Source organism: Oculina patagonica, chromosome 5, assembly GCF_052425735.1.
Source record: "Oculina patagonica isolate OP01 chromosome 5, crgOcupat, whole genome shotgun sequence".
Taxonomy (NCBI): domain Eukaryota; kingdom Metazoa; phylum Cnidaria; class Anthozoa; order Scleractinia; family Oculinidae; genus Oculina; species Oculina patagonica.
In genome coordinates this window covers 26451971-26464299 of record NC_135762.1, presented here as the reverse complement: position 1 = coordinate 26464299, position 12329 = coordinate 26451971, and the positions used below count along the sequence as shown (strand labels likewise).

At 40.2% G+C, this 12329-nt stretch overlaps 1 protein-coding gene, 1 non-coding gene and 1 pseudogene across 5 annotated transcripts in view; 2 read left to right on the top strand and 1 right to left on the bottom strand.

Moving 5' to 3' along the window:
• Positions 1 to 4318, top strand: part of LOC144653523 (TBC domain-containing protein kinase-like protein) — a 34053-nt gene extending 29735 nt beyond the window's left edge. For 2 of the 3 annotated variants that reach the window (XM_078513518.1, XM_078513517.1), the window contains 5 exons: positions 459 to 620; positions 1608 to 1720; positions 2274 to 2437; positions 3050 to 3209; positions 3728 to 4318. In XM_078513518.1, the coding sequence (XP_078369644.1) occupies positions 459 to 620; positions 1608 to 1720; positions 2274 to 2437; positions 3050 to 3209; positions 3728 to 3832 (704 nt within the window). In that variant the 3' untranslated portion in view covers positions 3833 to 4318. The remainder of the gene's footprint in view (positions 1 to 458; positions 621 to 1607; positions 1721 to 2273; positions 2438 to 3049; positions 3210 to 3727) is intronic. The other variant, XM_078513519.1, reaches the window with a different exon arrangement.
• A 1587-nt stretch (positions 4319 to 5905) lies between these two features.
• Positions 5906 to 10064, top strand: LOC144654824 (uncharacterized; annotated as a pseudogene). Its single transcript, XR_013571002.1, has 3 exons — positions 5906 to 6336; positions 7029 to 7174; positions 7974 to 10064. The product of XR_013571002.1 is annotated as an uncharacterized LOC144654824 (transcript).
• Positions 10065 to 11954: 1890 nt separating this feature from the next.
• On the bottom strand, positions 11955 to 12026 carry Trnap-ugg (transfer RNA proline (anticodon UGG)). Its single transcript has one exon. It is a non-coding gene; the product is annotated as a tRNA-Pro (tRNA).
• Positions 12027 to 12329: the final 303 nt, after the last annotated feature.

Sequence of the window (12329 nt, the reverse complement as noted above, 5' to 3'; positions counted from 1 at the left end):
CGCCATTTTCTCAGCCAATCAGAAGTAAAACCAAAACCAATCGTGACTCGCTTGCGCACGTTTTCCCGCGCTTCGTGCCGGCTACATGTATTTGCTTCGAGTTTTGATTGGTTTACTGGGTTGTCTGTGTCCTTTGTGATTGGCTAGAGTGATTACTTTGGTTTTGGTTTTACGACACTCAATTGAAAACTGCTCTACTCGTACAGTGCCTTTCTCCTCCCATGAGTGTAAATGGGTACCAGTGAACAACTAGGGCAACCTGACAAATTACAGTCGGGCGAGGGAAGGGGATGTAACCTGCAATAGACCAACGTTCCTACCACATGTTTCAGGGGCAGTAGCAATACTCCTAGTCACTGGTAACCTATCTGTCCCCTCTAAACTATCTCTTCAACCCTATCTTTCAATTCTGATTAATATAACTGATTGTTTAACTAACTTTCTTTCTTTTTTTTCAGATGTATTTCCTCTGAAAAAGATTTTTCACCTCTGGGACACTCTGTTGCTTGGCAACTCATCATACCCACTGTGCATCGGGGTCGCTATATTGGAACAGTTGCGGGATCAGCTGCTGTCGTTTGGTTTTAACGAGTGTATCCTTCTCTTCTCAGATATGCCAGGTAGGAGTTTGATTTCTTCGTAAAATAGTTGATTTCTGCACCCTTTTCCGAAAGAAAAGCTTCCTAATTCGCAGAAAACTTGTACGAGAGACAGAGTGACCCCGTGTTTAAGGGCGCTAGCTTTGTAATCTGGAGGACCCTGGTTCAAATTCTCCCTTCTGCCACTAGCTGGATTTGATCTTTGTAGTCCCAAGTTCACCCTTTTAACCGCCCTATGTAAATAGCCAACTGGCAGGGCTGCAAATAACAGTCGGTCATCGGACATTGGCCGACCAAAATTTGCTCATGTCCGATAAAATCCCAAGTGTGGTCGGACATGACGTCCGGACAATTTTTTTTATTGTAAATCATTTACGGCAACAATGGATAAAATTCAACCTTTTTTGTGATGTCGGACCAAAATTTGGTTTTGGTCGACCAAGATGGTGTCTTAGTAGGACATATGTCCTTTCAAGTGAAAAAAAATATTTACAGCCCTGAACTGGTCGGCCTCTTACCAGTTAGGAGTCTTGACAAGTTTCAGTTCTATTTACAATATGCGTTTATCACGAATTAGCACATTAGTCATAAATACTCTGACAATTATTAGGTTATTACTTTTATGCTTGCGTGGTATTTCCAAGGACATGCCGTGTCAAAGTCAGTTCGATTGAACGAAAATCAGTACAGGCTGAAAAAAGGTTTAAGATAGTTGTGTTGTTACGGATTCCGCGTTCTTTTTTTCAAACGAAGCCAGAGGCAACTACTGTTCACTTCATTGAAGCGATATAAAAACTTCTCTGTATCTTAAGAACCAAGTAATAATTACTATGTTATGTGCACTCACAGGCACAATCTTTTATCTGGGTTTAAAAATAACTGGATGAATTTGGGCCTTGCGTTCCAATAGTTAAAAAAACGCCAAACAATAACGGAAGCGCACAGAACATGATGGTCTTACTGGTTATGTTACAAATAGGTAATTTTCTCTTTTTTAATGCGCTTCAGGTGTTGACATCGACCGAGTGGTGCGAGATGCTAAGAGGATTTTCTGTAACACCCCTCGTACTGCTTCAATGAGACGACACGACAGGCAGTTCGCCGATCCTAATGTAAAACATGTAAGCAGATATTATATTCCTTTATTCCACCGAAAAAAGTGTTATTTATGTCAAACTAATGATTTTTTTAGCTCTCTGCACACATTGCGAGCCTATGATGATGGATAACTATGTTAGATTTCCGGGATAATAATGTTAGATGATGCATATGTTGCCTTGACAACTCCAACCTTTGAATTTGATTGATCAAATCAAATGGAACCCATTAAAAAATTCTCAAAAATATGTTAAAAATTGAACTATTTTTGCCAACTTTCGAAAGTTGATGCATTCTTGGAAGGAAGAGAGGGAAGGATTGTTTTTGTCAACGTAACCGAGATCTAAATATCGGTTTATTTAGAGACTATGGCTTTTCAATACTAATAAAAAATCTAAATGTGCCAATAAAATTGTAGCTTCCATGAAAGCTAGGGAAACATGTTTTACTACCCCACATATAATAACTGAGATCTCTAACAAACTTTACCAACTATCAACTGTTACAGACAAACATCATTACGTGAAATAATTTCTTGACGGCCGATAGAAACTCGCTTTGTTTTCATTTTATTAGGAAAAGGAATTCATTCCGTTACCCCAGCTCAAGTCCGAAATATGCCCAAGGATTTCCTCTCAGGATTTGTTACATGTCTGCGAACTGAACGACAACGGAGGCGCGAAAGTCCAAAGAAAAACCAAACCACGAGGACTTGTTGTGGATGTAAGACCTCCCGAGGAGTATCCTTTTAGCTTTACTCAATTCACAACATTATTACTAAATAGTAAACCGTTTTAAGCCATGTTCTTTTCATGGGTATTGTACACTTATAAATAGATAAAAATAATAAGTTGCCGTGTGGCACTTTGTTCAAGTACTATACACCTTATGGTTATTTTTATAAGGGTTTTGTTGACCTATGGTATAAGTTGATGTCGTTTTTATGAAGTCATATGCTATGGTAGGCCTCCACTAAAAAAGCCATTTAATAATTCGGTCTTTTCAAACTTCTACGAAACTAATTCGAAGCCCTGTCATTTTTATTTGCGATATTCAAAACTTAGAATCTTCTTCACCTTCTCTGTGAATTTAAGAAACTTTTGTTGTGCGGAATCAGATTACAATTTTGGATTTTATATCATACCACTCTACAACTACTTTTTCTAGAAATGACCCAAATCAGAGGTAACACTGAATGTTGCTTGCATGAAAAATATCGTTATAAGTCACCACAATCTTCCCCACACTTCGTTCAGTTTCCAAATAAGCTTAAGGGCTTATTGAACGTTGGAAGTTGTTTTAAAGAAACATTTGATGTGTGTTCCTTTATTCATTTTACTCTCAACACGAAGATTCGCTTGTGGCCAAATCCCAGAGAGTGTAAACATTCCTTATAATCAAGCGTTTCTTGAAGACGGCGGATTAGCTCCCTCCTCTGCCGCAAACACTGTGATCAGCTTCAAAGGAAGAGTTATTATTGTTGTAGGAAACCGCCATAACTATCCGGCCAAGGTAAGAAAGGAAAACCCTACTAGCAGCTTCCTTGTTGGTTGTTGTTGTCGTTGTTAAGGCCTGGCAAAACGACAAAACATGTTTCCAGAAACACCCATAGCTCGCGCATGTTTCCCAAATGTTTCCCAGTTTTGCCACACGGCCAAGCATTGGTTCCAGCGTCAATTTTGTTTCCAACGAAGCAAAATTTGCTTTTGCTACACGGCAGAAACATTTCGCGTTTCCTCGTGGCATGGAAGCGTGGCAAAACAATTCATATGGAAACATGTTTTTAGCATGTTTCTGGAAACATGTTTCCCGGGCCTCATTATTTCTTTTTGTTGATTTTGACTTGTACAATCCAGTGTTGTGTTGTTTACGCTACCCTACCCTACCTATTTTCTTGGGTCGCCGAACCATTTGCCGGTTTTGGCAGCTGCCGGGTAAGAGAGAGACTGCGGACGTCAGTACTTCAGTCTCAGTTTCAGAATTTCATATCATGGTGTGTTTCTCAGTTTATTTGTCCGTTCTGTCCCTAGGTTGGAGCTGAGCTTGTTAAGCTTGGATTCTCTAGAGTGTGTGTACTAGAAGAACCGGGCCTGACGACACTTCGCACGCAGGGAAACCTGACTGTACCGACCTAACGTGCCTCGGGAAAGACCCTGTACAAATGGTTCATTAAAAGCAGTTCTGGAAGATGTGCAGCAATGGGCAAATTTTCGTAAAAGCACTCGATTGCGCGGCGATTTTTATTAACCAATCAAAATATAGTGAGTTCTCCGAAAATTGTCACGTCAGCATGACGCCATAAGATTAAATTACGTCATATTGCTTAGTAACTCTTCAGAAAACTGTAGGCTCAAAATTTAGAAACGGGAAACACGTTTTTCACTACGTATGTCACTATGCATGCCTACAAAAAATTCGCTATGGGTCTTCACTATATGTGTGTATCGTTTGAAACGATTGTAATTACGGTAGAAAATTGTTGATATGGATATCAAGTACCGGTACGAAGTATTCGATTTTATTGTACAAAAAAGTTAAAAATATCTATTGAAGTCCGAAATTTTCGGACTCTTTTTTTTTAAATAAATTTCTCATAAAATGACAGTTTGAAGTGTTGTTACTTTACTAGTTTTTGGATATCAAGTACCAAGTATTCGATTCTATTGTACAAAATAATTCAAAATATCCGAAATTTTCAGACTCATTTTTATTTAAATAAATTTCTCATAAAATGACAGTTTGAAGTGTTGTTACTTTACTAGTGTTTTCTTTTTTCAGTTTTCTTTTCCCCTTCCCCTTAAGGAAACAGGCCTGAAAAAAATTGAAAATAGTTAATGGAATGTACTAAAACCAAGAAAACCGGAACACCGGATTTTTATCGGCATTTTTTAGAAAAAAACGAAACGGTTAGCTTTCACTTCTTTTTTTTTTGCTTACTCACCGCAAGCAAACCGGAGTGAAAGCTAACCGTTTCTTTTTATTTCGTTTTGGTGTTTCCGTTAGTATATGCCGCTGAAATACCATCAAATTCCGATAAAATTCCGGTGTTCCAGGGTATTCCCGGGTGTTCTACGAGTTCCTTGTTGTTCTGGGAAGTTCCGGGGTTTTCTGGGGTGTTCTTGTTGTGACCCGTGGTTGTCCTGTGAAAACGCAAGCGAAAGTCGTTCTATGTATCTTGGTATGTGGCAGGTTGGCTAATTAATGATGTCACATGCAGTTTCGTCGCGAGACACCCTGGGAACGAGGTTGATTTGATCTAATGAAATTCTTCGGTTTGCGCTTTCGAGTTTGCCCTGTGAGTTGTGCTGAACACATGAATGCTAAAAAGTTCAATGAAAAACTAAACGTTTCGGCAGTGCTTCCTTCAACAGTAGTAAAAAAAATTGCTGCCTCGTGCGCTGTTGGATTGAGATGTTTTCGCTGATAGTTTCAAGTGATGTTGCCCGCGCGGTCGTTTCAAATTTGTATGACGATATAAACAGACGTGTAACACGCCTAAGTTTGCTAACCATATTCCGAGTTGTGCTGACCACTTGGAATACTGTAAAGCTTAATAAAAGACTAAACGTTTCGGGAGTGCTGCCATTCTCAGTGGTAAAAAAAATTGCCGTGCTGCCTCGTGATTCGCTGATAGCTGATAGTTTCAAGTGATGTTGGACAAGCGCGCTGTTACTGTTTATGTTGCGCGCGCGGTCGTTTTAAATTTGTATGACGATATAAACAGTTGCGCAACTTGGGTAAGTTTGCTAACCAGATTTTTAAAACCTTGTTTCAGAAAAACATTCTGTCGTTTTTCTTAATATTCATTTCATGTGTCATTTCCCTTCCCTTCCATTTACCTTATCTCTGGCACCTCTCTTGGGTCAAACGCACTCCCCTAATTGTTGATAACCGCTAGCTAGCTCCCAATTCATTCTTCATGATAGTGTGAGCTTCTATCATAAAGGATTCTTTCCAAATCATTCAGTTTGAGAGGGTAAATCGTTCTTCAAAATAGAGATAAAACATAAATAATGATGTATATTTTTCAAAGAAGACTGGAAAGCAATCAAGTGCTAGATTGCAGTGCGCGTGCATTCGAACAAGAATGACCAAAGCACCCCTTCCGTCCTCCGGTGCCGCAGCGCTGTTTATGACGAAACGATCGAAGACGGTTTCCATGGAATTGTGAGAAAACTGAATCATTTGCTTCAGCTATCGAGTGCGTTAAGCATCGAGATTCGGAGCAGGAGATATTGTGATACTTTTCGCAGTAAAATTGAAGAGAAAATTTCCGAAACAGAAAAATCCGAGAAACAAAACACAGATAAGGTTTAGAGAAACTTGTGGTTCAAGCTCTGCGTCAAAAACTGCTGTAAAAACGCGATGGCGTCCTGTGACAAGAATCGCCTTTCTTCAGTGCAACAAAATTCTAAAATACCAGTCCGCAAAGCAACCTGTTTGAGCAGTGGAAGCGGAAAAACTTCCTCGTCGAAGGACGAAGCTAATAAAAAGCAGCGCATTCTGAGGGATTCCGCAGAAAGGCTTCAAAACAAGCGGCCATCACGGATCCCGATCTTGGTTGGCCGAACAAACAGCAAGAATGACAAGGATAAACGCTTCAAGAACATAATATCGTCAACCACAAAAAAAGACTCAGGTAATGTCATATTGTTGTAACTCTTTTTTTTTATCTCAGTAAAAGTTTACTATAACTGAAAAAAGCTTTGTAATTTTGACAAATTTTTCCGCCATTTTAAGATTTATTTTCCAAGCGGTTTTAATAATAAGATTTGTTCACTAACTTTTGTTTTGATTTACTGAATTTTTCAATTGCTCTTAAAATATTTTGTTGTCCTCATTATTTAGTATATAGTATAAACGTATAAAATAAACGGGATAAACATTTTTATAAGAAATCGGGATTTAAAATATAAAAAAAAACTGCCAGTGATCGTGCCAGTGAGCGAATGACAAAAAACAAAGCGAGAGGAATGGGGAGGAGATAAATGCCTCCCGCCCAGTCCTCTCGCAGCTTCCCCCGTGCCGGGAAACAAGGGGTCTGGGGACACATGAATAAGGATAAAACTTCAATAAAGGAAATTTGAATTTAGCGAATCAAATCAACCATTTTTAAATCCATTTGATTGTAAGGTCTTTTACTACGGTTGATTTGATTGGCTGAGATTTTTTTTTTTTAAAAAATAGTCAATGCCATCATGTGTCCCCCGGGAAAACTTTTTCGTGCCAAAAGCTCAGCCGACTAAGAGGGACAAGCGGCCCTGGGGACGAGAATATTTCTGTTATAAGGAAGGAACAACAGAAGACTAATCTTGTTTTAATCTTTTATAGGCGTTAGCCTTAGCGAAACACTAGGAAAACGAGCAACAAGAGTTAAAACGACAGTCCATACTCCAGCTAAGAATGCTAAGAAAGTCAAAGAACCAACGCGGCCCCTGGGGCGAAGACTACCAGCCACGCCATTAAACGCGAAACAGGTAAATAACGCGTTCTAACTACAGTCTTTCCAAATAAAACACTTAATGCATACATCTCTCGTCCGCAGGGTCCGGTTGTTTTTGTTTTTTGTCGGGCTGGAAAATGGGGAGATGTGAATAGTAGAGCGCGGAGCCTGGAGAAATGGCAACGAAAGCGCGCGGAGGAGGAGACAGATGCGAGCCACAAGCATTTTGCTCTATCATGGAAGGAGGGCGACTTAACGACATCGATCGCGCAAATTTGCGTTTTTCCTAGTGCTGCCCCCCCCCCCCTCCCTAGCTCCTCTTAATGCTCTGCAAGGGCATATTTTCTAATTAAACCTCCGTAATAGTAGAGTAACAGTTAGCCCCTTAATGTTTTCTAAAGGACATTATTGTCTCAGTGTTAGTAGTACCTTTTGTTGCCAATGAAATGTCAGTCCCGGTGGGGTTGGGGGGGGGGGGGGGGACTGGGGTCAGGCAATCGCAAAAAATCACGAAAACAAACTACTTCTGTTTATTTTTACCATAAGGCAAACTTTTTCTACTCCTTAACATACAACGAACATTTCTAACAGTGGTATGAATTGCTATCGGGGGCAACGAGCCGAGTGGTAAAGGCGCAAGTTTCGGCGAGAGAAGTGGACCCAAAACCCGCGCTTTCCCCGCTCGTAGCGTTGCCGCCGAAGAAAGAGACTGGGATCGCAGGCTAGCTATATCTGGGCCTGGCCCTACAAGTGACGATATCTATGTTGCTTAGCATCTCTTAGTGACGTATCAGCCGTCAAAAAAAATTATAATTCTTTATCCCTACAAACAGGTCTCCAAAGATGAGAAAGAACCACAAGATGAAAAAATCAAAGTGCAAGGTGATTCTGTTCAATCCGTGGATTTGAGTTCCATTTGCAAGATAAATCGAAAAGAGGTGGAAGAAAACGATCAAAGTGGCCATAACTCACGCGGTGTTAGTGGTGCGGAGGTGGTGTCTTTCTCTGGAGACGTCTCGAGAAGATGCAAGCCGCGATTACGCACATTTACGTGAGGAGATTGAACTGTTGAAGGGATCTCTGGATTTGTCAAATCATCGGGAAGAGCTGTTGAGACGCCAAGTGGACGATTTGGAAAAAGAATTATTTGACTGCAAAAATTCTGAGCAGGCCTTTAAAAGCGATGTCAAGACCGAGCTTCAAGGTAGTAATGGAGTATGTACTAGTTGCGAAGAGGGCTATAAAATGAAACTTGAACGGCTTGAAAAGGAACATTCCGAAATAGTAGAAGAACTACAACAGTGGGTCGAAGACGGTTACCAAGAGAACAAAACCTTGAAGGAGGTAATTGAAAAAACCAACGAGGAAAATGCGAAGCTCTTGGTTCAGATTAGTGTCATGAAGAACGAAATGAAAACTTTGGAGAAGACACCAAAAATGCAACAGCTTGAAAAGGAACATTCCCAAATAGTTGAGGAACTACAACAGTGGGTTGAAGACGGAGACCAAGAGAACAAAACCTTGAGGGAGATAATTGAAAAAAACAACGAAGAAAATGCGAAGCTCTTGGTTCAGATTAGTGTCATGAAGAACGAAATGAAAAATTTGCAAAAGAAGAATGACACTCTTCAGAATGAACTTGAAACGAAGAGAGTTGACTTAAAGCGTCTGAAAGTGAACGCGTATTTTAACGAAAGAGAACTGAGAAATCTAAAACGTGATTTGAAGAAGAAGGAGCAAAAATTGGAAGGAGTGGAAGAGAGAATGGACAAAGCTCTTATGGAGAAACAGAAGTTGTTGTGCCATGTTGATTATTTGGAGGGAAGCTTTAAGGAAAGTCAGGCAAGCAATGAAGGGTTGAACGCTAAAGTTGACGAGCTAAAGGAGATGGTGCAAGAATTGAATATGAAAGGCGATGAGGGACGTGTACCCAAGGAAGTACAGCTTTCATTGAAGGGATCCCTAGAAATGTCTGAGCACCGAGAAAAGTTGTTAAGATTTCAAGTGAACGCTTTGGAAGCCGAGGCATCTCACTTCAAAACTCGTGAGTTTTACTATAAAGAAAAGCTCTTTGAGATGAACAAACTAAACGACGATAAGTCAGAGGTCATTAGCCATCTTGAGGATCAGCTAGCTACGTTTATAAAAGACAATGCGAGAATTGTCAGAATTATTTCAGAGAGAGACGAAGAGTTGGCTGAACTTCAAGAAGAAAAGTTGAAACTGCAAGCCCAACTTGAATTTCAGTTAACTACGTTAATGAACGAAAACGACAGAATTGAGAATCAATTTGAGAATGAGCTAGCTAAGCTGAAAAACGAACATTCCACTATGAAAACAGAAACAGAAGTGTCAGACAAAGATAAAAGGTTGGCTAAACTCCAAGAACAAGTTGAAACCTTGAAGGAACAGAACAACTTGACTCGATCTGAACTGGACATGGCTTATAGCAGTTTAACCTACACAGATGACAAGATTGAGAAATTGATAAAAGAGTTAGAACGGGAAAGTTTTAATAAAGATGTTCTCAGCATGGCCCTTGCATTCTCCCTAGATAACTGTGATATGAAAGAGAGAATACACGCTAGAGAAACAAGAAATCTTAAGAACGAATTAGCAGAAATGAAAAGTCAAACTGAAATGGCACAAACGACTCTAGCGAAAAAAGGCCGCGAAACACTGACATTTCTTGTGAACGAAAATCAAGTTTGTATGCAGCTTAATGGTGAAAAGTTTTTTGCTATGTAAATCTAGTATTTTGACAAATAAGTGTGTAACAAGGTGAATTTCTGCGTGTTACAAAATTGTATATACATTTGGTGAAGGAAAGAAACGTTTGCTCGCGTTCCTAATTCAAGCAGGAATAGATGTTGTGTTTATTTATAAGTGTGTTGTAAATATAATAAATCATGTGGCAACTTGAATTGCGGAATGACACTATTGATATTAATACTCCTTCGCATATTTATTCCACGAGTAGTATCTGACGTTTCTTGAGTGGGTCACTCAAGTGGACGAGCACGCGAGAAAATCTCTTTGCTTAGCCACTCAGCTGACCCTGAGAAAATGAGGGACTACTTGTAGTCTAACACATATTAGTGACCTTTAGATCGGAGTACGAGTACGAGTTTCGAATTTCAATCTAGTTACATCCCCAGAGCCCTCACTCCTCCCTGTTGCTGACCAGTTGAAAAGGAGACTGTCGGTACGAGATTGGTGTGAATTGTGATAAGCACATGTGGTTTTGCAGACATTAATGTGCTAAAATTTGAACAAAACCTTCAGTGAATCAGTTTTATTGATACTCTATTTGCCATTAGTAGAAACTCAGCTGTGTTCTATTGGAAATCCGTGAATCTGATTGGTTCTCCCACTGTTTTCTATTCTGCCGATAGAAAACAGTCGCGCGCGCGTAGCTAATTAAGCGGTAATTTTTCTTGATTTTTGTCTTCAAAGTGCACAAAATTGTAGGTTTTGGACTGCATCCTTAAAGTTTCTACTAAAACAATTAGACTATCGCCCTCGTTTTCTATGAGCGATAGTCAACTCGGCTGCGCCTCGTTGACTATTTGCTCATAGAAAACTCGGGCTCGTAGAAATCTAATTGTTAAATAGGAGCTGCAAGTTTGCAGTCTTATCGTCAGATGTAAGCCACGTCGATCAATTATTTTTTCTGAAAATACTTGCATTTACCAAATCAAGACCATCATAATAAATAACTGTCAACCCCCGCCTCCCTCTGGATGATGGAAACTAGTAAAATGCGTTCTGTATCAGCTCTGAAGTTTTGGCGCAAAAATGTCGTTACCATGACATACAGTGAAGCCCCAACATAACGAAGTGCCACCCATCTGGGGGAGGGGTGGGGATATGGGGGGTTCGTTTATATACCGGGACTCTATTCTAATATATACATTTTACTGTTGTAACTTTGGCTGAGCTGAAGAATATCGTTTGTTATACTGGGGACCTCGTTATATGCACAAAGAAGTTAGTTATAGCTCGTTTTATCGAGGTTCAACGGGAAAAAAACATGATCAGTATCTGCCCCTTTAACGAGTCTCCCCCAGGAGTTACAGAAAACAAGGGAACATGAGAACAAAAGGAAAATAAAACTGGAAACACGGGAACAAATTTTATTTGGGAAGGGAACCGAAGACATCTTTTAGGAACAGGGAACCAAGAAAAATTTCGGTTGGGATTAAGGGAACATGGACCCCCTGGGAGGTACTTCCGGAGACCCTGTTAAATACCCGTTCCAAATCAAAAGCACAAACCGCGAGGCTCCTTCAATATCGGATCCCTGAGAATTATCATATCTTGTCTCCTTTCAAGAATCCTTAAAACAGAATATATAAATCTAGAAATTTGCATTAATTTAACCAGAGAAAACAGGAAATTTCACGAGAGCGAAGTCTCCGACTGATGAGAGCTGAAAAATTCCATACTGGAATTTCACGTGACGTCATCAACTCCATCCCCTGAGTTCTCGCTGCTTCCTTATTCTTGTGCTCCGTCTCCCCCCGCCTCGGCCCGCCGCCAGTACGGCGCGAACGGTTGCGAATACTTTTCAGAGGATCTGATGTAGTGAATTTGATGGAGTTATTTCTTATGGCTCTCGGTGCATCATTGCACCGTCTGCTGATACCTATGTTTGTTCTCTAATCAGACAGTTTCTACATGGAATCTCCATAGCAGTGTAGTGCCACTTTTTGGGGGTGTGGATTTTTTTTCCAAAGCGCAGGTTGAATTCTTCCTTGTATAAACTCAAAGGAAAAAAAAAAAAATAAGCAAAACTTAAAAAAAAGTTACATGGGCCTGTCCGGGAGTCGAACCCGGGACCTCTCGCACCCAAAGCGAGAATCATGCCACTAGACCAACAGGCCACAGCTGAAAGATCTGTCGGGATTAACAACGATCTAAATTTAAATGAGCAACGAAATGATAACGGGCTGCAACTGGTAGCTAGAAATACCTGTCACGTTTTATATTGGATTGTTATAGAAAGCTCGATTGTCCTAAGCTTTCGAAACATTAATAGTATAACAGGAAATAATCTGGCTGACTTGATTATTCACTCAGGAAACAGTCATATATCAAATTTAAAGCACGGGATTGCGGCTGCGACCTGCGTGGCGAATATTCAGGTGACCAAATATTGAGATTTGCCAGACGTAAGGCTAGGGACA